At 45.7% G+C, this 26,501-nt stretch overlaps 1 protein-coding gene and 1 long non-coding RNA gene across 4 annotated transcripts; one reads left to right on the plus strand and one right to left on the minus strand.

Moving 5' to 3' along the window:
• Positions 1 to 1,760: 1,760 nt before the first annotated feature.
• On the minus strand, positions 1,761 to 26,463 carry OSCP1 (organic solute carrier partner 1). 2 transcript variants are annotated; one of them, XM_006186327.3, is made up of 10 exons: positions 26,226 to 26,460; positions 17,106 to 17,260; positions 12,936 to 13,103; positions 12,202 to 12,282; positions 6,700 to 6,803; positions 6,130 to 6,258; positions 5,516 to 5,585; positions 3,746 to 3,885; positions 2,765 to 2,828; positions 1,761 to 2,517 (listed from the first exon to the last, which is right to left on the minus strand). In XM_006186327.3, the coding sequence occupies exons 1-10, from the start codon at positions 26,335 to 26,337 to the stop codon at positions 2,401 to 2,403; spliced, it is 1,140 nt and encodes a 379-aa protein (XP_006186389.1). In that variant the 5' UTR covers positions 26,338 to 26,460; the 3' UTR covers positions 1,761 to 2,400. The 2 variants fall into 2 exon arrangements, with proteins under 2 accessions (XP_006186389.1, XP_032351869.1); XM_032495978.1 differs by lacking the exons at positions 1,761 to 2,517; positions 2,765 to 2,828; positions 3,746 to 3,885; ... (1 more) ...; positions 6,130 to 6,258; positions 6,700 to 6,803 and adding an exon at positions 10,732 to 10,907 and having other exon boundaries at positions 12,198 to 12,282; positions 26,226 to 26,463.
• LOC116668346 lies at positions 6,836 to 16,744 on the plus strand. 2 transcript variants are annotated; one of them, XR_004325512.1, is made up of 3 exons: positions 6,836 to 7,008; positions 14,768 to 14,867; positions 16,215 to 16,744. It is a non-coding gene; the product is annotated as an uncharacterized LOC116668346 (long non-coding RNA). The 2 variants fall into 2 exon arrangements; XR_004325511.1 differs by lacking the exon at positions 6,836 to 7,008 and adding an exon at positions 7,949 to 7,997.
• Positions 26,464 to 26,501: the final 38 nt, after the last annotated feature.

Consider the following 26,501-nt stretch of genomic DNA (forward strand, 5'->3'; position numbering starts at 1 on the left):
AAAAGTGAACTTATCCTTAAATATTATTACATACTTATGTGGATCACATGGGATGACTTTCCTCCTAGAACTAAGGGCTAAATACACCTGCCCCCTTTCTCCTTCCCCCTTCACTCTCAATTTTTATTACATCTTTCTTCTGGGAGCCATTAAAGCACTTTTGTTCAGAAGGCTTTTCTAGAGCTTTGCCTTGCCTGATCTACAGGGCCTTCCGACACTCATAGGAACAAGAGCAGAACAGCTTAAAGCTTAGTTCAGGAAGAGGTGAGTCACAGAATTGGTGCCAGAGAGCAGATATACCCCCGAAGCATGGAGTGGGGAGAAGCATGGGTAAAATTCCAATTCTAAGGTCTCACTTGGCAGGGACTAGAAATGTGTCAACTCAATAGCTTAGCTGGGCAAGCAGGCTTTGAGTCAATGGGCTAGTTCTTTTCCTTTCTTACAGATGAGAGAACCGAGGCTCGGTGAGGGTAACTGCCCGACACCATGGTGAATTCAGGCAGGGATGGGGACCACAGCATGCCTTCCCTTGGAGCGCCCTGGCCACTGTTGTGTGACACTCTCAGACCCCGTGACCTGGTTTTAAATGAACAATGATGTGCTGTCAGTGCTCAGTCCACATTCCTGCCAGAGTAATCCCCATCTTCTTTTTCCTTTGCTCCCTCCCGACTCCCCTGATTTCTCTGGGTGCCCTGAACCACCATGCAAATAAACTTGTTTTTCTCAACATTTGTGCAAGTCTGGAGACATGAAACTCAAAGATTGCCTCATCACCGGGCTGCCTTACCAGAGATCTGTATCTTGTTTATTCACGGAGAGAACAGATACATTTGGAATCATCAGCATGGCTCTGGGACAGGTGGAGGTAGGAGGCTGCTTCTCAGCAGCGCATGGCCCACCTCCAAGGCCCCGGGTCACACTTGGGGCAGACAGTGAAATTTGGGTTTGTAGCAGTGTGGTGGCAGACAGGCTCAGGCTCAGGACAGAGCCTTCCCCTTCATCTGTCACCCAGTCAGGCCACCCCCAAGTGGTAGCCAGATTACTTAAAAGAGACAAAAACAGAAGGCACTTTGTAAGACTGGAAGAAGTGGCTTACAGCGCCATGTGTTTCTCTTCCCCAACGGACCTTTTGGGGGCTTTTGTGGGTCACTTTCATGGGTTAGAAGCAACTTAAATTTATTTGGTGATTTACCTTTCTGTATCCAAACCCTGTACCACGGGGAAGCTAAAGGACAGGTACCCTGGCCCTAACATTCCATAAATACATTTGCCTCAACTCTTGCCAAGGTGCAAGGGTCCAAGTGGTCCTGGTGGTTGGCTCAGTCTCAGGCAACGACCAGCTCAGCTCAGTTTCTCGCCTACCTCTGCTCTTCTGGATATTCCCTCCATCGGACTGAATGGACCTTGGCCTCTGAATGTCAGCTGGCCCCTCGCCTGCCGTTACTCAGTCCAGGATGAGCATGAGGCAAGAGCTGAGCCTCCTTCCTGAAACAATTAAGGTAGCCCTGGCCTGAGATGTTTCTCATGGATTCCAATTAGACTTGGCATCCTGCCAAGGGAAGTAACTCATCTGGTACGTGGAAGGGACGGTGGCACACCACGCGTGCCTCCTGTGCATCCAACTTAAGGCTCTGCTTGGCCACTGATGGCGAAGCAGGAGAGGCAGATGTCCTGGCACGTCATGCTGGATGTTCTTACAAGGCAAGAACACTAAGTGGCGGAGGAAGACTCTGGGGGCAAGAAGCTCAAAAGCAAACTGATTCCTTGGTACACATTTCCATGTGGGATAAGCCCACACCACATATGGAGAGAGAAATGTGCAGAGAACTGCAGACACTCACATGCGCTGTGTGAGGCCTGTCATGGCCTTGCTTACTCTGCCTCTGAAGTTACAGTTCCCAGGGTGTCTGAGAGAGGAGGGCTGTCTACACTGGGCTCTGGCTGTTTGAGGCAACTACCTTTCCCACTTTTGTCAGACTCACAAGGCAGAACACATCCCAGAAAGCTCTGAAGTTTCATGACGATTCACGGGCAGCCGTGGTCCTCTCAGCAAAGCTGTAACTGAAAACGGCAACAGGAGTGCCCTCTGACTGACCCTAGGGCTTGAACTATGGCCCCGGATGCTTTGCACAACTGTCATAAAACCAGAAAGAAAGTGGGAACCGTCCAATTTAAAAGCTAGAATATATTTTGCTGAAAATCGGTGTATGTGTGTGCTTTCCAGAGAAGAGTGCTCCCGGAGGGGGACCCGCACAGTTCGTTCCTACCTAAACAGGAACAAGAGGTAAGGGCTTCACTCAGTAGAAAACTAGCAGCATCAGTTGGCTTCCTGGGGGCCCCCCCCAGGGTCCTCATCCAACATCCTCTGCATAGGGGGAGGGGCGTGCCCGCTCAGCACATCTACAGCTCATCCATCATGGCGAGCAAATCATCGCCCTTGCTGGTGATCCGCCTCGGCTGGTCCATGACCTCAAACTCCCCCATGATCTGAGCCAGCTCCTCGTTCCTCTGCTGGTCCTGTGAGAGAAGCGAGACGTGGAAGGGAATGAGGAGGATGTGGTGTTGGCACTGCAGCCTCTTTGTGCAGCTGGTAGTTAATTTTCATCCCACCACTGTGATGAATTTCAGTCCCTCACCTGTTTGTCAGAATAGGGACTATAGTTAAGTGCTGATTAGATAGGAGAAGGGAGGGCCTTTGAAGTTCAAGATTACTACAAGAGGAGGAGGGGAATAAGATTTGCCTTGTGTAATCCCCTGCACACACCTGAGTAGCTTGGATGTTGATAACTTCATAGGATAACTCTTCTGGCCTGGTTAGTGCTGCTTGTCTGCACGAGATGATAGAGAAATGGATAAAGGTTAAGTTTTCTCCCTGCTAGCATGGCAAACTGGCCCTTGGTAATTTGGCAATCTATTTTTTCTGCCTCATCTTCTGCCCTTTCTCTTCAGCTTTCTATGCTATCCCCAACCAATGCACCCTACACTCCAGGAAGTCAAGTCCTTTTATGTCTGTGTGCCTTGGCACATACTGAACTCTGCCAAGAATGTTTTTCCCGTTCCTCTGCTTGGCAGACTCTAGGACCCAGCTTAGTTGCCAACTCCTTCAATCTGCTGGTGCAAAGTCAGTTGTTGTGTCCTCCATCATGGTTACGACATGGTGCTGGAATGACCCGCGCACACGTTCACGCTCCCAGGACACTGGGAGCACCTGAGGACAGGCTCCAGGTCTTACGCTCCTTCTCTGGATCCTGACACTTACCACAATACCTGCCAATTTGATGAGGGAAGGCAACCCCCACCCCAAATATTTGGTTGTGAGGAGGAGCATGTGAGATAATGAATGCAGAAGTGCTCTGTAAACTGTAAAGCACTTTCTAAACCTTGCGAATTACTATTGCTATTGGTTTTGGGCATACTGTCTAATCCTAAAGACATCCTGCTCCAACCTCCTTCTAATTTCTTAACAGTCTTTTCTTAATATGATTCTCTTGACTTCTCATTCTCTTGTTGAACTGTGCTTTGCTAAATAAAACATTAGAACTATTTTTTTGAATGAATCCAGAAGGTTCAGGCTATTTAATGCTGGTGGATTCTTCTTTAACTAGGTTATTGAATTTGCTGGTATTTCATTGTGATCTTCACCTCTGTGTTGAGAAGTGTCATTGGTTTATAATGGTCATTTTTGGGTTCTTATCACACTTAAGATTTTTATATATGTCTTTAAAGAAACAAGTTGTAAACATACTCCTCCTCTTCATCAGTGGTGAAGAGATTCAGCCGGAATCCTGGCTCAGGGCCACTGGGTTTCTTAATCTCCATCCCTCCCATCAGCCTGGCCAAGAGATTCAGTTCTTCTTTAGCAAGAGGGTTGGGAGCAATGCTTTCCTGTAGAGACAGTTTCATGACTTTTAGCCACATGAAGGTGATTGGTTTCCAGCTGAGACCCCAGAGACCCAGGGTGGTGTTACTAAACAAGGCAGAACAATAACTGGGAAGAACTGGGTCCAAATGAAGCATAGGAAACAGGCTTAACCAAAACAGAAATAATCCACGTCAGAACCAGAGGGACTCTAGCAAGGCAGGCTTAACCAAAACAGAAATAATCCACGTCAGAACCAGAGGGACTCTAGCAAGGCGACACACCAGAGACAGTCACGCTTTCCGGAGGAGTGGAAGGCCCCAGGGACCCCGTTCTCCTCGCACTGCCTTCCTCCTTGAAGGAGAATGTTTCTTTGTTCCTCTTCAGGCAGTCTAGTTCCCTCGGCATCTACAAGCAGCCTGGGTGAAGGATCCAGGTCCGAGGGCACTCATTCCGCAGGCACTCCCACACTGCCCTCAGGTGGTGACCCGAGTACACACCCCCGAATCCCTTCCCTCCTATGGCTCCCGCTCTCCTGGCCTGGCCCCACCGCAGCCTTCACCCCTCCTCCTGACCGGCTCTCTCTAGACCAGCCTTCTCCCGCTTCGCCTCTTCCGTCACTCTGCTGCCAGTTACCCAAAATGTGGTCCTCATCTCACTTCTCCCTTGCTTGAGACAAACCCCGCTGCCTCCTGCCTAAAGGACAGAATCCACATTGTTTCAGCCCCTTCTGAATCTGGCCCTGGTGTCCCTGTCCAGCCAAATCTCTGGCCGCTGCCTCTACTGCATTATGATCTAGCCACGTGGGAGAGACGCAGGCTCCCTGCTTCCCCTGAACACTGTGCCTCTGGGTGCCTCTGCTCGTACTCTGACCTTGGTTTGCATGCCTATTTCTCCTTCTCGGCTGTTTTGTATCTTCCCGACTCTGGACCCTGCTTGAACGTCACCTCCTCTGAAAAGCCTTCTTGATCCCTGTCCCCTGCTTGCACACTCTGGACAGGACATGTGTTCTGGGCACAGCACTTTGCTCAGGATGCCCAGAGAGTCTTTTTCTGCCATGTTATGGTTCTGTGTTCCTACCACTGTCTTTCCAGTGTATTACAAGCCCCTTCAGGATGGGACCACATCTAAGCCAGCTCTGTGTCCTGAGTACCCAGACCATAGAATTTTGCCGAGTAACTGAATATTCTGTCATTTGTCCTCCAGCTAGCTGGTAGCTAGTTCAGTGAAAATTTGTAAAACAGAATTTAGAGAACCCCAACCCCCATTTTGAAGTTAGCTTCCACATCATTACACAGGGAAGCACTGAAAAGGGATGTTTTAATGGTCAGAATACACCCAACTGCTGAACTCAGCAACCACGGGCCTAGGAGCACTGGTACAAATGCTATTTCACATGTCCTGGTGTGTGGTTCCTGCTTAATTACGGTGGTGGAACCAAGCCTAAAATTACCTAATTAGTCAGATCGCTGGAAGTCTCCATGAGAAACTATAATTAAAAACCTGTGTACTGGTGAGGTGGAACTGAGAAGACTACAAACAACGAGGGTAAAGTTGGCCAGCTTTGAAATCTAGAGTTCCCACTCTTCTCCGCGTCCAGACTCTTGTATCTTGAAATAAGCTCTAAGAAGATAAGTAAGGGAGGCAGAAGCTCACCTGTGTCTGTGAAGCTAAGTTCTTGGATGCTCCAGACATGTGGGTTTCCACGGGCCGGTTCACACTGTACCTGGTGTCAACAGAGAACCGTGATAACTTTGTCCAGCCCTTTGACCCTGACGTCCCTCTAACTTGTGAATATAGCGCAGAGCTTTTAGTTCGAGGTGTGACAAAGCATCCAGAAAGGTGCTGGGAATACAGAATACAACTAAGTGGGTGTCAACCACTCACGTTTCATTTCTTCCCAAAACAAAATACCTGGGAAGCTGTGTGGAAATGCCTCCTCTTGCAAAGTAATGTGTATTGCTGAAAGTAATGTGAATGGTACATGAAAGCCAAGCCCTCTGGGATCGCCATCGCAACCAAGGTTTTGGCGGGTTCTCTCACGTGGCTCTTTAAAATTATTTATCTTTTCAATCTGTTGAGTTTACTTTATGTTGGGAGATCTGAGGTGCCCTTTGGATACGTCAGGGCTCTGCATGCCATGTGTAACTAAGGGGGAATTCCTCCAACTGTCAGCAGGGATTTTTTTTCATAGCAGAAGTCAAGCTGGTTTTTTAAATGAAGGGACTGCCCTTGGACTTGGATCCATTCGGGGAGGGAGATTTGCTTACATGTTAGTTCCCAGTTTCAGGACTCGGTCTCCATAGAGTTCAAAGGACCCTTCTTTGGGGGCCGCGACATAGTTCCCGCCATGCTTGAATTCTGCCTTCCTCACTTCTTCGCCTTTGCGGTTGAACATTCTACAATACAGAGCAGGACATGCTGCAGTGTTCTCCAAGCTTGGAATGTCCCGGATACTTCTTTATTTCCTGTACTATGGGACAAAAGGGAATTCATGCACTGCTTCAAGATTAAGATGCTGGTGGAGGTCATGACAGTAACATAGTAATAATGATATTTACGGAGTACATGTTATGTGCTGGGTAGCCCTTTAGAGCATTATTGTCTTATTCATCCTCACAGTAACGATTCGGTAGGTGAGGAAATGAATCCTGGAGAACTGGGTGGTTTGCTTCAAGTGTCTGCTCAGTGACAGACTGGATTAGAACCTGACCTCCTCACTGCTGTGCTTCGCTGAAGAAAGGGAGGGGCCTCAGAAGGGCTGCTTTCTATGGGGTGGCCCAGGTATTGGCTTCCCGAAACTCCAAACATTGGTCTGACAGTGACTGTTGAGAATTCACCTGATGAGTCCAGGAACTTCAGTTCCCCAGGGAACAGGCCCAGACACGGGCAATACAAAGCGGCCATTAGAATTCTGAACTCTGTCCTTTAGAAATATGGACACCTGGGAAAAAAATACACTTATTGTCATTTCTCTTGGCATATGTTCATAGACATCAGCATTCTGAAGATGGAGCGTGTGTAATGGCGTGGGAATGCTACCTAGTGACCTGATGACAGTGAGAGAAAAGTCACCAGAACTAGCCCCTGACAAGTTAGAGTGTTTTTACAAACAGAACTTCTTTGGAGCCACATAGCAAATCTTCCAGGTGAGTGATGCTATCCCTGCTTTTAAAGATGAGGAGGCTCAGGTTCACAGAGTGGAGTGACTTGCCCAAAGAGAACAATAAGAGACAGGACTAGACTCAAACCCCAGGATGACTCCAAATCTCACACCCACTTGCTTCCTTGCTAACCTTCCATACAGCTGTGAGGCTTCAGCTATAAGATCCTCATTACCCTCATTTTACAGATGAGGAATCAGCAGCTCAGAGGTTAAAACAGTTCCTCAAGGCCAGCCAGTTCATAAGCGGCAGAGCTGAGGATTCAGACCTTGTGTTTCTGACTCCAAGCTCTCAGTCACATGCTGGGCTGGTGGGAAGGGGCCGGACTGGCGGATCCAGTGGCATTAGAGTTGGAAGGTCTTCGCCGTGACTGAAAACCCCACATTCTGCCTACTTCTACTCCTTGCTTCATGTGTTGAGGTCTTGGTCAGATTAAATTCCATTAGGATTGTAGCAGTTAATCAGTTTGATTGGCTCTTAGCTTCCTCATCTGTAAAGTGAGATAAACTTGAAGGTCCCTTCAGACTCTAAAACTTGACAAGATTATATTTGTAACATCATCGGGAGGAAACATCTGGTGCACACAAGGCAGTGAAAATGCAAAGTGGTGAGGATTTGTATGCTGGCAGTTTGGCTGCTGATGTTAGACTGTCCGGGCTCACATCGCAGCTGGGCCCCTCCTGGGCTCTGGGTTTTTCATTAAGTTGCACCACCTTTCTCTCTGGTAAACGGGGGATAACAGTACCTATTCAGTGGGTTAGTGGGACCCCTAAACCGGATAATGAACGGAAAGCACTTGTCACAGGGCCTGACACATGAGTGCTCAGTAAGTGATAGCTAACATTCTCTGTATTGCTGTCTGATTGGACACAGGAAACAGCATAAAACGGAAAAACAATGACACTATGAGGCAGGACATGCTGAACAGCATTTGCACGTTAGTCGGCTGAGGAGAATGACTGCAGGCAGACGGGGTAGGTAGGGGTGACTGTGGGTTTGGAGCTGGGCCTGGAGGGAGAAGGTGGGTGTGAAGACACTTCAGAAACAGAGACGGGCTGGCACAAGTCATCTTTTTTAGGGGGGATGTGTACACTGGTTTGGCTGGAGGGTTTGGCTTGATGATTTTTAAGGAATTTTTAACCTTGAGATTCTGTGACCAAGGGATATGAATACAAGCATGGAGAAAGGAAGTTTGGAGAGACAAGTGAGACTATGTATGTGTGGGACCCTCTGTTAGCTGATTCTAATAGAGCTGACTATCCATAGATCTGAAATGTACAAATTTAATCCAAGTGTGGGTCTATGTTTGACCTGAGAATCTGCTTTTTGCTGGATGGGACTGTTGGGTCTGCCTGCTTGCCAAGCTCCTCTGCTGGCCCTTAGCTGTAGGTGTGACTCTCCCATGCCCTGTTCTCACTCCACCCTTTTTTTTCCTGAGGTGATCTCATCTACTCCCATGTGCCAGCATTCACTTCCACCCTGATGGCTCCCAGATCTGGAACTTCTACTTAGCCTTCTTCCCTGGGCATCAGACCCACCTATCCTGTTGCCTATTAAATGTGTCCACCTATAGGTTTCTCGGCTGCACCTCCAATTCACTCTGCTTGGAACAGGGCTTATTATTGTCCTCCCTAACCTGATCCCAGTGAATGACACCACCAGGTCACCAAGTTGGCAACCTGAGTTCCCCCACCCACCACCTTCCTAAGGCTACTTAGTCGCCAAGCCCTGCCCACCCAGAGATCACTTCTGTGTCTGGCCCCTCCTCTCTACCCTGTTCCCTAGCTCAGACCTCCATCACCTCTAGACTGGCCACTGCAGAGCCTCTGCACTGGTCTCCCTGCCTCTTCTCATCTGTTTTTGTTCCACCTTCATTCTGCTACTAAAGAGAATCTTCTAAACTCTTATCAGACTGTGTCCTTCTCCTGCTTCACTGGCTGCTGTCTGCCAGGTAACGTCCAGTTAGCCCTTTGCTCCTCTCTGTAGCCATGTTCCTCCTTGAACCTTATATTCTAGCCATACTCGATTGCTCGCAACCTTCTGGCTCCCTGTGCCACCAATTCTGCCAGGTGGTTACATGTGTTGTGCCTTTACTGAGATGGTGTCTTCTTAACCCCTCCCTTTTTTTCCCATGGTCCTGGTGAAAACCTATTTCTTCTAGAAGATATCAGATCCTCTACGAAGACTTCCCTGATTCTGTTAGGTGGAACTGACCACCCCCTGCTTTGTGTCCTCTCTCTTCACACTCTTCTGTGTCAGAACTGAACACCTGTTAAGGCCCTCAGTGCACCTTCCCTTCTCTGATGAGTTCCTGAGGGCAGGACCCAGGTTTCCCATGGAAAGAGGGAATGCAGGTCATGGAGCTGTGGGGCTGGAGTGCTGGATGAGACATCTCCTAAGCACCAGCACTCCCCAGGATGATGGTGGGATTCTAGTGGCTGGGAGGAGAATGAGCCGGGGATTTAAAAGCTCAGTGAATGTGGATGAGTGACTTGGCAGCCAGGTTCAGCAGTGAGGGATGAGTCCTGGGCTTTGGATGGTTTTGTGGTTGCCGGTCTGGCCTTCCAGGAGGAGGGCAGAAAAATCATGATCTAAAAATGAGGCGGAAGCTGACAGAATGCTGACTCTGCTTCTCACATCCTGCCTGTGGATGGGAGAGAAGGGCCAGCATCCATCCAGTGGCCAGAAGACTGATACTGTCTCTCTGCTGTATGCTGACGAACCCCACGTTTCTCTCTCCAGCTTGGCTCTCTCCTCTGAGCTCCAGGTTTAGATATTTACCTGCTGACTTGACTTTGCCACTTGGAGGTCTAATAGGCAAATTAAACCTAAATAGAATTAATTCCTTTTTCTACTCAAATATACTTCCCTTCAGTCCTTTCTCTACTCAGAAAATGGCACCAAGAACTTAGCAGTTGTTCTTAATTCTTCTTTCGCTCAATCCCCACATCCAGTCTCAGGCTATTTTGTGAAATCACAGAAAGCTCTGGACATTAGGATGAGGAGTCTTGTACTTGCTTTGGTTAAACAATGAGCAAGGAATTGTTAGGTCAGAGCTGTGTACTCTTGATTTAGTTAGCTGGTTTTGCTAACAAATCTCAAAACTATCAAGACTGTTTTGAACACAGAGAAAATCTGTATAGGCAATCACAAATTGCAGCTGAGCAAAAATAACATTAGAGAGCAGATTTGGAAAACCAGCCAGATGTTACAGATCAGTGGCTGAATGTCAGGATATGTGATTCCTGTTTCTCTTGATGAACTTTCTATTGTTTCATTGCCTGCCCATTTAGCTGGTAAAGCTTAATATATTTTGTGGTTTAATATATTTGAATGATTTTGTTATAGATTTATTATTAGGAATGTCTTTTCATTATAATGAATTTTATCTTGTCAGAATTGAGAAATCAATATAGCTGTTTATATTACTACAATCCATAAAACAATGTCCAAATGTGCACAGTCTTGACAATAATATGATGCAGAGTTTTCAATATTTTATAGCAACGCAAAAGTTAATCTTATTTGTACTTTCATATTTTTAATTTTAATCTTAATTTATATTGATGTTATCATTGCTCCGTCCATAGCAAATGAAATTATTCATGAGGGTTCAAAATAAAATTGGCACCAGTATTGAAATCTATTTGTCTTTCTTTGTTCATGGAAGGGAACTAACAATCAGGTTCTAAGCATGCTCTATTTCTTCTTTTTAAAAAAATTTTATTTTATAACTATTTTATACACACACGTACAAAATTCAAAACGTTCAAAGGGTATGCAAGGGAATGTAAGTCTCTCTTGTACCCCTGTCATCCATGTAGCTCCCACTCCCAGTAGGCAACCACTGTGACAGGTTTCCTGCCCTTCCTTCCAGAAGCACTCTATTGTGTGTTACATACAGAGAGAGTATATGTGTGTGTCTATATATAGGACAAGCAAATACATGTGTATTACATGTGCTGCTTCACTTAATCTTCCTGACAAACTCTAAATTAGGTATTATTGTTTCCATTTTTCAGATGGCAAAATTAAGACTCTAGAGAAGTAATTTGCTCAAGGTCATGGAGCTGTGCTGGAGCTGGGATTCAAACACAAGGGTGCCTGATTCTGGAGCCTGGGCTCATTTTGCCATATCAACCATCCTTCCCATATCAGTGTGTTAAATTATGGAAGGGAACAAAGTCCTGTCTAAGACAGACAGGCCCCAAATTCAGAAGCTCAGAATGTGTTTTCCAAGTCAGGGTATAGAACTGTCTGGAGCAGGCATGAAAGGAGGAGGTGGGGTCATTTGGAAGGCAAGAGCCAACATGAAGCATGAAGGCCTGGGCAGGGCTAGTGGTGACAGGAATGGAAAGGAGGACATGGAGATTGAAAAGGCCAACTCGGTTGGCCTTATTAGCAATTAGATGAATATCAGAGAAGGGAAATCAAAGGTGACACTTTGGTTCTGAGCTGAATGAATGAGGGAATGGCGGAGTCTTCAGAAGGAATCAGGAAGTTGAGCTGGACTTGATTCTGGAGACTAGTTGAGCTGTAGACACTCGGTTGTGGGCACTGGTAGAGTGTCTCAGCAAGCGGGGGCGATGTGGGGCTGGATGGCAGAGCTGGGGCAAGGGTGGGTAGAAGTTAGATGCAGGAGTCTTACGTGGAGGAGTTGGTAGTCAAAGTAGGGAGGAAAGAGCAGGGGGTGGGTAGAGGCAGAAGAGGGGAGAGTTGGAGACAGGAAGACGGGGAGGAAGGAGTGAAAGGCAGAGAGATGGGAGAGATGAGTGAAGGCCAGGATGGTACGATGCCATGAAAGCCCAGGAGAGGCGAGCTTTTCATGGAGCAGGAAGGCAGCGTCCTGACAGCTCAGATCCTGGAGAAGTCAAGATGATAAAGGCTCAAGAAAAGGTTTTAGAATTAAGATCAGGCTGCTGGCCTGGAGAAGCCAGGGAAGAAACCGTATTTTAAAGAAACACATAAGATAACTGGGAAGGAATGGTGTCATCACTGTCTCCCTTGGTCTATTTAAAAACAGCTGAGATTGGTCATCAGAAAGGTTATTGTCATGCAGCAAAACACTGAGGATGTTGCTAATTGGGCAGAATCCCAGCCCTGTCTGCCCTGAAGACTTGCACCCTATCTCCCTTGACAGCAGTGGCAGGGTTCTCCCGGGGCTGCCCACTCACTCACCCGAATGTGCAGGTCCTGGAAGAAGCTGAGGAGTGTCTGCCGGATCATCTGGAACTCCCCCGCAGAGAGTCCCCCGTACGTCTGCCAGAGGCAAGGCAGAAAGAAGCATTCCAATTTCAGAAGTGCCATGGGAAGTGCAGACAGGCAGGGGTAGGGGGTGCTCAGGGATGGGAGCCAGAAAGTAAGGAGAGGACTCAGCTGCTGGGGCAGGAGGGGCAGGAGGGCTGGCACTGCTCCCTCACCAGAGCCACCAACCTCACCACGGCACACTGAGCGGGGTGCACGTCACCTCTCCCAGTCCCCAAGATTTCACAGAACATCCACCACCAACTCCCTTTTGGAAAAATTAGGAGAAAACAGCTATGCTCTTTATCATTGCTTTCCCAGTTATGAAGGCAACGGTGAGAGGGTGGAAGGTGGTAACATCTACTGTCTTACCAAAATGGACACCTGTAGATTTTTAGAATTTTCTGGGACAGTGGCAGGCTTTGTCATTCCTCACCCTCACCCTGTTCTCTTTGTCTTGGACTCTGCCTGTTCTTTTTTTTGGGGTGGAGAGGAAATTAAGCTTATTTATTTATTGAATAGAGGTACTAAGGACTGAACCCAGGACTTTGTGCTAAGCATGTGCTCTACCCCTGATCTATACCCTCCCTGCTGACTCTGCCTGTTCTTAACAGAGGAGTGAGAACAGGTACTGGGGCTGAGAAGTGATAAACTGGTTACATGCTTACTTCAGTCAGCTGCCGGAAAGTCTCATCCACTTGATGCAGGATGGTTGGGGAGTCTTGGATGAATCCCTTGATGGCATCTAAATGATTGAAAGTGACCAGCAACACATCCCTGGGACGAGGACACAGCAGTACTTGATATTTGAAAGCCATCGTCATCAGGTCATAGAGCTGCCAACCCAGAGATGAACAAAAGAAAAAGGACCATAAAGGCAGAAATCAGAACCTCTCAACAATGACTCAGTCAGGCACTTACTAGAAACCAATTCTGGGCTTACCTTACAGCTCAGTGACCATATCTAGTTATCACGCAAACCAAGACACTTTTGAGAGTAAAAGGGGGTGACATTAACAATTAAGCCAGGACTACAGGAGTAAGCCAGGACATTTCTGAGCAAACCAGGATTTCCGGTCAGCTTATGTGTGTTGCTGATGCAACACGTATGAAACAACATGGGCAGCTGTGGGGCCCTGGAACTGGTGCTGGACTTGGAGAATGAAAACTCGAGTTCAAGCCCTCCGCTGCTGCTGACTTGATGGCCCAAGCCAAGTCTCTTCACCTCTCTGAGCCTGAGTTTTCTCATGTGTAAAAACTACTCCCTAATTTTCTAACGTTGCAGAATCACCGAGAGGAGTAAATGAGATGACATGTGTGAAAATGACAAGAATAAAGTTCTATGACTGCATGAGAACAATTTAAAATGATGAATAATACTTAATAAGATATCAACAAGTCCCACGTGTGTTATGACCACCTCTGATGGTCAGAGGTGGGAAACTGGTGAGGATCAAAGTGGTCAAGATAGGCTTTGTGGAAGAAGTGGGCCTGATGTGAACTCAGGCAGGTTCGAACAGGCTGAGGGAGGGGAAGGGCATTCTAGTTGAGGGGAATAGCATGTGCAAGGGTCCGGAGGCAGCCATGGATAATGCTCTTTTCCTGGGAGAAGGAGCACAGCAGCCTGACTACAGGGGATGGTTTGTGTTGGGGACGTTGGGAAATAAAGGTGGGTAATTATGGCAAGATTAGAATATTAAAGGTTTTAGAAAGGCAGACAGAATAATTTAGATTAGATGTGGTAGGAATTAGGGGCTACTGAAACTTCCTGAGCTGATGTGGTAAAAGTGGTAATTAAGCGAGATTAGTGGGTCTGGGGATGATGAGATGTGAGAGCAGGGGGGAGGAAGGTTAGCTGGTGCTGGGCTCCTAAGAGGTTTGCAATATCTCCTGATTGTATGAATGAAAGACATTCTGTTGGAGTGAGGCGGGAAGTCCCATAAAAAAACCGGCAGGGCCCCCAAGCAGGGCCACTACTCTCCTGCTGGCACCATCTGGTTCCCTGGCCCAGAGGCTCTATCTCACTTTTTGCCTCTGAAATGGCTTACCCCTAAAATTCTATTGGTTCCCTGAGCTCACTTCTGATTGGTTATTTCCTTCACTCCTGATTGGTTATTATTCTCACTTCTGATTGGTCCACTTCCCTAACTTCTGATTGGTCCATTTGTAGTACTTCATTTGCATGGAGCTCACTCCTGATTGGTTATTTCTCTCACTCCTGATTGGTCTAGTCCTACAAAGCTTGTTCCTGGTTGGCCAACTTCTGTTATACTTTATTTGCATAAGATGTTGCAAAGTGTAAAACTGGCAGCCTATAAAGGCCCATATAAACCTACAGACGGGGTCTAGAGCTTGGAGTGTTAACTTTTCTGGGCACGCAGGCCTAATAAACCTGAGTTCTCCAACTCTCTGAGTGCTGCGGGGATCCAGGTTGCTGTCACAACTGAGCTTTAACACTGAGCTATATAACACGGAGCTGTAATGCATTTTTCTGCAACAGGCGTAACCCAGACAGAAGGCCTGGAGTAAAGACAGTGGGAATGGACAAGGCCGGGGAAAGAAGAGTACGTGATACTCAGGAGGAAAGCTGTCAGTACACGGTGAGTGCCTGACTGGATCTGGGGGATGAAGATGAGGGCTGTTTAAAATGACCACAGCACTTTCAGCTTAGTGCCTGGGAGACACACATGATGCTACTGACTGAGACAGGGAAGTCTGGCAGGGGCGGTGGGGGGAGCCAGTTTGGGAGATGAGTTATGGACACGTCTGAGATGGGATTGGAAATTAAACTACAGCCATCTCAGTGCTGCGCCAAGCACATACATAAGCATTACCTCATTTGACCCCATTTAATTTTCACAAGAACTCTGTGAGATAGCTTATTACCCCAAGATTAAAAATGATGAAACTTGCCTAATTTCATATAGCTGGTAGTGAGTAACAGGATGAGATTTGAACTAAAGATGGTCAAATCCTGATACCCTTGCTAGAACCCTCTACACGATCCCATTTCTCCAACATGCAGCTAAACATTTCACTTTGAAAGTGGCATACAACAGGAGCAGCCTGGGGTGTGTGTCAGGGGTGTGGTCACAGGGGTATATAATCCAGAGCTATAGATTTGAGACTCTCCACCATCATTATCAAATATTAAGTTCCTGTTGCATACAGGACACTGTGCTAGGAATAAAGGATAAAAACAGGAATAAGATGAAGAAATGAAAGCTCAGGGTTATTCAGCAAATTGGGTCTCACAGCTACTGGGAGAGCTAAGACTTGAACCTAGGTTTTTTGACTCCAAGTTCTATTTTTGGGGTGTTGGTAATTAGGTTTATTTATTTTTAAAGGAGGTACTGGGGATTGAGTCCAGGACCTTGTGCATGCTAAGCATACACTGTACCACTGAACTAAACCCTTCCCCCGATTCCAAATTCTGTGTCCTTTCACTCTGCAAACCTAAACCTTCTTAAAGGCAGAGGGAGAGGAACAAGCAGAGAAGAGAAGATAATGAACATTTATTCAACATCTACTATGTGCCAGGTCTAGGTGTGTCATTATATAGGTTTCTCACTTAATCCTCCTAGTAATGGATGAAGCAGCTATTATTATCCCCATTTTACAGAAGGGAAAATGGAGGCTCAAGGAGATTAAAGTCACTTTCTAAAGGTAAGTGGCAGGAGCAAGAGGGCATAGCTAAAGCCAGTCTGTCTAAGGTTTCCAGGTACTAGCAATAAGACAGTGTTGATTTTTGCACAACTAGCACCATCAGTCCTCATGATTTTTAAAAATTAACATAATGAAGGGAGTTGAAAAGGAATTATTATTATTGTAATTATTTAAAAAAATTAACTCAAGTCCATATTTTACTTGGATCTTTTTAGTTTTCCCCTAATGTCCTATTTCTGTTCCAGGACCCCACATTTCATTTGGTTATCATATCTCTTTAGGCTCCTCCTGGCTGTGGCAGTTTCTCTGGAGTTCCTTGTTTCTGGCGGCCTTGACAGTTCTGACTACTGGTCAGGTATTATTTTGTAACATGACCTCTGAATGGTATTTGTCTGACGGTTTTTTTCCATGATTAGCCTGGGGTTGTGGGTGTTTGGGAGGACGATCATGGAGGTGGAGCGCTATCCTCATCACATCAAATCAGGGTACCACCACGTGGCTTATCACTGTTGATGTCATCCCCTGGTTGAGGTCATGTTTGTCATGTTCCTCCACTGTGAAGCTGGCTGTTTCCCTCCTCCTTTCCATACTGTCCTCTTTGGAAGGAAGTCACCAAGTGCAGCTCACATCCAAGGAGTGGGGAGTTATGCTCTCTCTCCTTGAGGGCAGAGACCTATATAAGTGTTTGGAATTCTTCTGAACAAGAGATTTATTAATTCTCTGCCACTGCTTATTGGAATTCTTACTTCTAAAATCAGAGTACCCTAAAAATTTGTTTCACAATGAAACAGATATGTTTACATTATAAGTAAAGTTGAGCAGTTTTGAAATTTGCTTTTGAAAAAATTCCTGGTTTGCAGAGCTGAGATTTGTTAAGAAGGAAGCAGAATTAAAGCTTTTAATTAGGGTTGGATGCTTGTATTGGGTTGAGGTGGTCATAAATACAGGCATGCAGACCAGCACTGTCTTTGGGCAGATGGAATGACATAAACAACAAAGGGGTCAGTGCGGATGACTTCTGAGGTCCTCCCAACTCGGAAGCTCAAGAACAACTCTTTGACAAGTGCCTGTTCTTTTGCCAGGCACCACTGCCTACATCACCTCATTTGATTCCAGTCTAGGCTCATCTACAAGAAATGCAGGCCAGAGGACAGAGGCAGCTGTCTGCTCACCTTATCCATGCTGGCCTGGTTCAGTCTCATAATGGAGGCATGAGCCAGGCGGTCGTAGACAGTCCTCAGGGCCTTCTTGCTGTAGAGCTCTTGGGGTTTGAACAATTCCTCCATAAACTTTCTATTGAACATGGTTGAGATGATGTCATTCAGAACTGGAGAGACAAGAGAGAATGCAGCTAAGTGAGGTATCAGAGGAAGCTTTATTCAGGAGATGGTCTCTATACGAATGGAATGGAGTATCTGGGCCTGTGTAGAGGGGGGATGTGGATATCGTTGGTAAGATCTGCTCCCCGGGGAGAAACCACACAGATGCCCCAGGAGAAAGCAGGGTCCAGAGTGTTTTATGAGACCATCTCAGGGCAAACATAAATGAGACAAAGTACAAGTGTGCTGTGCTTCAGGGGTTACAAACTTTCAAACACATTATCTCACTTGATGAGAGGGGAAATCTTTCTTCTTTCTCTAAAGAAAGAAGAGAAAGAAGAAATGCTGAGTAATTTCTCTAGGGTCTCTAAAGACAAAGAAAATAGAAAGAGAAAGGTCCTAAGGTGTGTGCAAACGAAGGATCTATAATTCTAGTTCTAGACAAAGAAGATAGAAGGAGAAGAAGCAAGTATCTTTTTTCTCTAAAAAAGATTCCTATAAGCATTTTAGATTAGAGTTTATTTTAAAATGAAAAACAGCATCACTATTGTTTTGTCTGTTTGTTTAGCAAGTCTATAACATTTTTACTTAAAAACAAATTTTATAAAAATGGGACCTATAATGGTAATTGACTTTTTTTTTTAGCAAAATGGTTTAAAAAATAGACAAGGCTACCCACTGGTTAGAGTTGAAAACATTTCTAATGTTTCTACAAGTGTACTTCAGATTAACACCATTTTAGGAAGCCTAAAAATTTACTTTCTGTATTTGATCTGTAATATTGATATTATACTGTAGTCATATGTCTTACACTGTTTTTCAGATGGAAAATTTGCACGTGGTGAGAATAAAAGGTCCTAAGATGTGTGCAGACCAAAGGATTTATAATGCTAGTTCTTCATCCACTGATTCATTTAGATATTTTGTGCTACTCAAATAACGTTACTTGAGGGCTAGGAAAACCCTTTGGTACAAGGAACAACAACAGGTATGGTTGAACACAGATTATTCTTAATTAAGCTAGATATTTTCTGGCCTAATGGTGATCGTATATGGATGCTGAGACCATGCATTCGTAGTAATTAAAAACTGAAAGAAAATTGGTTACTTAAAATAATTATACAAAATCAACCGTTAAACATGACTGATTATTACTGGAAGATACAGATGCCTTTCTCTTGCCACACGAAGGACCCACCAGGTGACTGGCTGTGGCCTTGTATCTTAGCAAGTGAAGGCAAGGTCAAGATTTCAGGCACCCTCTCCACCTTTAAGTAACTGCTAAAAGTACCCTGAGGGCTCAGGCCAGTATTTTAAAGCATCTTGAAGAGCAGTTTTGGGGAGAAGCGAGGAGCTGAGGGCTAGTTGTATGTAAATCTTAAATGGAAGGGCTAGAGAGGAGGAATGGGGGAACGAAACACCCCCTCCCCACGCCCACCCTGACACAAAAGAACTGACTGTGACTCCTTCCGGAAGTGTTGAACTCACACTTGACTTCTAGATTTTACTGTGGACGCCATCCCGTTAGTAAGGGAGAACCAGACCCATCACCAACACGGGGTATCCCTCCCATCGGACAACTCACAACCCCAACCCACGGCAGCCTGCCTCCATGTGCACTAACCCCTCCCCAGCGGGGACAGCCTGGAGACAGACCAACTCTTCCCGCTTTGCCCCAAGCACAGCCTTTCGCCTTCGACCTAAACAAGTAAGGACCTGTAGTAAACTGGGCTTCCTCACATTTTTCTTACCACGGCCTATATAAAATGCAGAATTTGCAAGGAAATAGGTACAACTGGAAAGTCACATATAAGGCCTCAAATGAGAGACTTTGAAGAATTCTCCACAGATTTATGTAGGCCAGGGAGGAGTGCCAAAAAGGAAGAATTCAAGTTAAAGGACCACATCAGCTCTGATCAAGTGCACGCTTACATTCTCCCAGAGGCCGAGTCATTTCTCTAGGGTCTCTGAGCCTTTAGCAGGAGCTAGAAAAATAGCTGAGACCCAAGTAAATCAGTTCTAAAAGAAAGAAAATCCCAAGGCGATTGTTAGGCACTCTGGCATAGTAAAAAGCAAAGTGAAGCCTTTCCCCCTGGGAAGTGAATAAGCTATATAGCACCATAGCTCCTTCCACGAGAACTTCCAGAAAGTTCACAAGCTGGAAAGACAGCGCAGCAGGCCCTGTCCCTGTGGGCAGAGCAGTGAACACAAATGCCCCCAAGAGGAAGTGGCAGTCTTATGGCTGGGCTCTGGCACCCAGGGCTCCAACTCTCATTTAATTCTTTGGAAAGAGCGTGGGGACACGAATTAACATGCTTATTTCTCACAGCGTGCTTCACCTGGCACTTGGCTGATGCGGACCTACTATACACCAGACGCTGAGATAAACACCAGGCCCAAAGACAAAATTAATGTCCTCGCCCTAGAGTAGGCCCCCACGTTGCATTTAACTCAAACCTGAGAAATAGTTTTAACCAGACCTCTCGGTCGGTCTTGGTGTTAGTTTTTGGCACTCACATGACCTCTGCATAATTTCATGAGGCAGGAATGTACTAGTAGCCAGGTTTCATCAGGAGATGAAGGCCAGGTATTGGGGTGATTTTTCATAGGTGCATCGAAGGGTCAGTAACTGAGTTCTTAACACACCAGGCTTATAATCCGGGGTTCAGTGCGTGAAGTCAGTTTCCCCTCATTATTTTTGAATGCTTAAGATAAACTCCAGTGGTTTAATTGCATTTACAAAAAGCCTTCAAAATCTACACTTCTCGCTGGGAAATTCTGCCATGCATCAAGAGGTGAGTCAAAAATTGCTCAGGGGAAGTGCTGTGAAGTATTATTATAAAAGTGTATCAGGCACTTTGGGCTTTTCTTCAAGCCTGGCGTGATGAAATGATTCTCTTGATGAAAGGTATTGAATTTTTAGCAACTACCTCTGCCATAAATATTATTGTTTATGGGAACACACATTTACAACCAAAGGTAAAACAGAGAAGCTACGACTTCTAGATGGTTACCATGTTTTGAAGCCTTATTATGTTCTAGGCACTGGGCTTAGAACTTTCCACGCATTATCTCATTTAAACCCCAAGGCAACTCTGAATTATTATCCTATTCTATCAGGGAGGAAAACAGCCTTAGAGAGGCAGATGGTGACACTGAAATTAGGATGGGGTTGTTTGATGCTACTGCCTGTGCTCTTAAATGTTATATATATTATCTGCTCAGCATACTTGGTGTGGTGAGAGACATGCATAAACTACACCCGAATGTCAAATGATGGAAGGTACTTGTCACATTTAAAGTTGAGAAAGTCTGTAAGGTTTTATTCTGAGGAATTGGTAACTTTTTCAGGTTTGCTGCTAGTTGGGGTGAAGGGGAAACTGAAGACCTAGCACGATAAGGCCACAGTGGGTGTGTATCATGCCTTCTGCCTGCCATCCTGGTGGCCATGCAGACATGGGCTTCCATTTAAACAAATTTATTATTATTTTTTAATGGAGGTACTGGGGATTGAACCCAGGACCTCATGCATGCTAAGCACGTGCTGTACCACTGAGCTATATACCCCAACCTCCTACCCTAAACAGGCTTCCATTTTTCTCAGTTGCTCAACAGACACCTCTGTGCTAAGGAAAACAGCTCTTCAGCTACACGATACGGTCACAGAATTGTTTTAAGGACTACTAAATAGGACAGCCTACCCAGAAATGTAGCTGCTGCCCCAGCTGTCCTTGCAAAGCTTGGAACTGATGAAAAGAGACCAATACCTCAGGTGCAATATGGTCTTTTGGCCAACGTTTGCTTGGGTTTCATCCTTATATACTGCACTTATATATGTAAAAGATTCAAATGTATAACCAGTGTCTCTGCTAGAGAGAAACTCACGCCTGTTCTTTTATTTGGAAATACTTAGAGTGGTCCCACTTTAAGCCCCATTGATGAAGGACTGAGTGAACCTGTGGATGCAGACTGAATACATGCAGCTCAGAGATAGCATACCTCGTTTTCTGTCCACCTCTGTCCATTCATCTACATGAAGCATATAAAAAGAAAACACCAGTTCATGAAGTAAGAACATTATTTTCAACGAGGCTTTAAAAACACCAATTCCAATGATCTGGTCTATGAAACTTTATTTTTCACGTTTGCATTAGTGTTTAATGCAAATACTCTGCCTTCCATTTGAAACTTTTAAAAGGATGACGGATAAATAACAAGTTCCAAAAAAGCCCTAGGGAAGCTGTATCTTACAGAGGGTGGCCTAGGAGGAGAGGAAGCTCAGGTGAACTAGCTACCCTGCGGTTTACCTCACAAGGCTCAAGAAGTCATCCTCTCTAACGCTATCAGAATACACGTCATTGAAAATAAGGCTTTTAAAAACACTAACTTCCACAAGGAAGAATAATCCCAAGAACAGGTAGAGAAAGGATTTTCTTTCTTTACAACCTGATTTTTAAAATTAATGTAAGATTTCCCTTTTTAGAGTACAGATGGAACTATTAAAATTAGAAAACATGAAAACATGAATTAAAAGGAAAAAAGTCTGTTTCTGATTTACTTTTTATTTAGAGAGGCATGACTTCCATGTAAAAAGAGGGAACTAATGATGGCACCACTGTAAAGAAAGCTCCTGAGGCCAAAGGTCATCAGGGAGATGCCAAGAGGAGACCAAATAAGGAAAGATGTACTTGGCCAGAGAAATCTGTGAGAACCAAGACCCTTTATGGGTTGAGACCTGGCTGTACCACTTACCAGCTATAAAACTTCAAACAACTTGTTTAACCTCAGTTTCCTTATCTGTAAAGTGGGGATCATAATTGCACCTACCTCCTAGGGTTCTGTAGGGATGAAACAGACACATCAAGCACTTGGCTGGCTTCCCTCCTAGTTCTGCTTTCTCTACTGCACAATTTTGGACACCACCCATAAAGGATGCAAGATGATTTTTTTCCTTTCCTTAATTTTTTGGGGGAGAGATTTTAATCTAGAAAAACCACCCATAGATTAAACAGAGTTCTACACACATCCACATTTTGAAAACATTTTGTCATGAATGGTCCCTTCATGGAAATATTTGTACTTGATTGTTTCAGAGGTGAAGTTATAATCAAAGCATATATGAGTCTTCAATACTCAATACCAACAGCTCCTGAGAGCGGTCTGAAAGCACAGTCCTAACTGGCTGCAAAGGGTTCCCAGTACAAGGTCAGACTCCTCTGGGAAAATTCACCATCTTTCTGCCGCAAGAGTCACAGGGTTTTGGAGAGAAAATACTGGGGAAGAAGCCCCAAGAGTCTGGCCTTAAAGCAGGTGCTGGCTTCTTTAGCATAATGTCCACATCTTCTATCATTTTTGTGGCATTTATTTTACAGGTGGTCTTGTCTGTTAGGCTCATGGGAATTAGCAGAGGCTGAGATGCAACTCTCTTGAAGGTGTGTTTGGAACAGTAGGGGCTACCAGGGGCTCATCTACACTAAGGGACAGTGACTGCCTGCTTCTGATAAAAAGGAGCTGTTGAACCCATGGCCAGGGCTCCGAGGAGCTCCCGCAGCAGTGGCGCTAAGCTCCAGCAGAGGTCTCTGTCGTGCTGTGTGCTCCCAGCCCCCTTCCTCCTGAAGACGGGGGAAGGAAAAGGATGCCCTGTTTTTCTATTATTTCTCCAGATGACTTGTTTGTGACGATTCCACTTTAGTTATATTTTGAGTGGGAGGCAAGCCCAAGGCTATCCAGAGCTGCCTGTTCAATTGGAACTAGAAAAATAAAAATAGAACCTCACAGCCTTTGGTTGCTCAGTCCTACACTGGGATCTGCATCTTGGAAAAATAAGTCACTTAATGGCCCCATGCCTTAGGTTCCCCTTCTGTCAAATGAGGAATGTAAATCAAATGTAAGAGGGTCTTACTTATGAGTATCTTAAAGAGGACGGGAGTGAGGCAAAGGCAGCTTTTCTTATTTTGCTATTGCTTAAAACCTGGGACCACACTCAGTATGCAACACTCAAAAGTTGCCCCACAGAGAGAGGACTTCCTTTCTGTTGAATGCTGAACTAGGGGCTGCGCTGTGGGGAAAAAAACTGCAATATCTGCACTGGCCTTGTGGGAGTGGGACGGCCTCCAGGAGACCAATTAGCTGTGCAAGGTAGTGAAAACATCCAGCAGAAATATGATTTCCATTCAAAGCTGCAATGAGGACTAGTTTACTGCACCTGGTGCTTTACAGGCCTCTGTGCACAGGCTTTTGTCACAGAGGCTCCTGCTCCCGCAGCGACACCAGATCTAAATGGTGGAAGAGATGAGTGTTTCTCCGCGTTTGGAATCCCACACTCTCTGCTCTGGTTTCTCGCTCTGTTTTCTACAGGTCCCTGTCAACCAACTACTTTCTGCCATTTCTTTTATTTATTTTTCCTGCCATTTCTTTTTTAAAATCAGTGGGTATATTGGATTTTTCCCCCAAACCGCTCCCTCTCCTCCCAACCTTCCATCCTTCATCCACACAAAGATTCTGATACAGTCCCCTTGGGTATGGCAGTAGAGTGCAGCAGTTAAGGATTTGGGTTAAGGATCTGAGACCTGGAGCCTGATGACATGATTTCAAATCCTTTACTCTTCCTCTTACCAGCTATGTAACCCTGGGAAAATTAGCCTTACTTTCCTTACTCTGAGCACCTGTAAAATGGGACAGCAGTATTAATACATGACAGGTTAGTTATGGGGATTAAGGTGTTCAGAGAAGTCCAAGGTACATAGTAAGTGTTTAATAAATGTTTGTTGTTGTATTAGGAAGATAGGTCCCCCAATTTTAAAATCAGTTAGCAGACAGACTGATCAAAAGCCCCACCTCCAGTGAAGGCGCAGAATGGCTACATCAGGCTCCACCCGACATCTCACATCTGACACTCACCCCGACTGTGACAGGAATGAGTGTGTGAATGTGAATTACTAACGATGTCTGAAACTCTCTAAAGCTGCATCTAGCAAACCCAGAAGGACAACAGTTCCTGAACCCAAAGGAAGTCAGTCCCCTAATATTCATAGGGTTTTGCACAGACCTTCTCTTGGAAGACCATGCCTGCTATTCACTGTGTTAAATGTGTTAAGTACATGATCTCATTCAATCCTTACAACTTCACTGTCAGGTATATATTATTATTCCCATTCTATGGGGAAAAATAACAGGCTTACAGAGGTTACACTGCAAGGTCATACAACTAGTTAAACGGCAAAGCTGGTATTGGGACCCATTTCCGTATGACTACAGAGAGCATGCTTTTAATTGCTAATATACACTGCCTTCCAAGATGCAGACTACTAGCCCAAAAACTACCTGTCAGCTCACAGGTGCCATCAGCCCAAATGAAATCACATAACACAATGCCAAGAAAAACAGAACCTTCCTGAGGAAGAAATGGCAATGTCATGTAAAACAGCAGCTCAACAAACATTTACTGAGTACCAATTTATTCTGTAGGCATTATGCTAGGTGCTGGAATACAAAGATGAATAAGACAACACGTGGGGGAGACAGACACATATACAGACCATTTCAGTATAATATGGCCAGCAATGAGGTGGAGAGGGGCACACATGGGATGCTATGGGAGTACGTGCAGGCCCTTTCCCCATGTGCAGAGGCTTCCTGAAGGTGATGATTCTTAAGCTGAATAATGCAGGTTGGAAGGTGAATGACTAGCACAGACACAGGAGGTTTGGGTAGAATGGGAATTACGAGCGTGGAAACACGAATGAACATGCTTTAAATGGAGACCTACAAGCAGTTTGGTATTATTAAGATACACAGTAGGAGGCAGGCAGTGGTAGAAGGTGGGACTGCAGAGGTGGACAGAGGTCAGATCAGGAAGGACCCTGAAATGTCTTGCCAAGGACTTGGCAGCCATCCAGACAGCAGTGGAAAGCTGACCAAGGGTGTTAAGTAGCAAGCATTATGGACAGATTTGCATTTTGGAAAGCTCACCGGCAGCAGTCTACAGAATGAATGGAGAGGGTATGCCAAAGGGAGTTTTTTAAATCTCTTTATGCATGGACTTGGACTCAACTGCACAGATACAATAGTGACTGTCTGAATATGTATGCTTAACATCTGAATACGTATGTTTAACATCAATTGAGCATACAGAGACTGTTGGAGAGCATAAATGTTTTAATCTGCAATCATGTCAGGCACCTTTATACCAAATTTTCTTCCTTTACCTTGAAATATTGCCTTCATATTTAATCCCAGGAAACTTGGTGAAAGCAGTTGTTGGTTGAGAAGTGGGGGAAAGAGGGAGAGAAAAAGGGTGGCAGAGAGTTCAGAGTGGCCATTTCTCTGGGGATTAGATGTGGTGTGTATAGGAGACAGATCTTGCATTTTAGAAACTCTCATAAAATTATTTCCACAATTGCATTCTCTTCCAACAATTGTTAAGGGAAAGACATAACTTTCTCATGTTTTCTTATTTATCAACGTTATTTCAGAACCCCATCTTTCTAGAAATAGCTTCTGAAATTAGCAAGACTGGCCTCCAGTTCATGAAGGGGAATACGGCACAGAGGAATGGAGACTCAGAAGGTTCACTCGGGGAAAGAGGATGCTTGGATTAGCAGTGTGTCGCCAAGTGGTGGGCTGCTGGGACTCCCACATTTGGGAGGGGCCGGTTGTCACGAGAGATTGGGAAATCATTTGAAGGGATGAGTTAATGGTGGGGGGAGGTCAGGTACCCTAACAATATCAAGTAGGGGTATTAAATCCCTCTGCGGTGAGACGATCTTTTAGGGACTTTGCTCCCGAGGGGCTCTGACTGGATAGGGCTGTGGGTGGTGAGAGAAGTCCCTGAATGCGAGAGCGCAGAGTGCATGGGTGTCGGTGAGTCTGTAAAGGGGACTACTATGGAGGTCTGGCTGCGGGGGCTGGGGCAGCGGTGAGGGGCCGGGCTGTGGGGCGTGGGGCTGGCTTTGCGCGCTGGGCGCCTCTCACCTTTGCGGGCCTTGTCTCCCGGGATGTTCTGGGCCCGCAGCCGCTGGTCCAGGATGTAGAGCATCTCCCCTCCCAAGTTCAAGAAGAGCAGCGGTAGCGTCCGCACCGACATGGTGCAGGAAGCGAGCGCAGCAGTTAAAGAGCCCCGAGGTTCCGTAGCCAGAGGCCTGGAGGCCCAGCAGCTGCGTCCCCGAAGCCTGGTTGCTAGGCAACGCGGCGGGCGGCAAAAGAGGCCAATCAGAAGGCTGCTTGTTGGAAGGCGCCCAGGGGCGGCCG

This window comes from Camelus ferus, chromosome 13 (genome assembly GCF_009834535.1).
Source record: "Camelus ferus isolate YT-003-E chromosome 13, BCGSAC_Cfer_1.0, whole genome shotgun sequence".
Classification (NCBI taxonomy): Eukaryota; Metazoa; Chordata; class Mammalia; order Artiodactyla; family Camelidae; genus Camelus; species Camelus ferus.

Excerpts from the sequence above, each read along its gene's own strand:
- OSCP1 (XM_006186327.3), bottom strand. The coding sequence starts at position 26,337 with ATGTCGGTGCGGACGCTACCGCTGCTCTTCTTGAACTTGGGAGGGGAG. Across the intron at positions 2,829-3,745 it reads ACCACTGATGAAGAGGAGGA|ACAAGCAGCACTAACCAGGC; the intron begins GTATGTTTACAA and ends CATCTCGTGCAG. Across the intron at positions 2,518-2,764 it reads TCAACATCCAAGCTACTCAG|GACCAGCAGAGGAACGAGGA; the intron begins GTGTGTGCAGGG and ends CTTCTCTCACAG.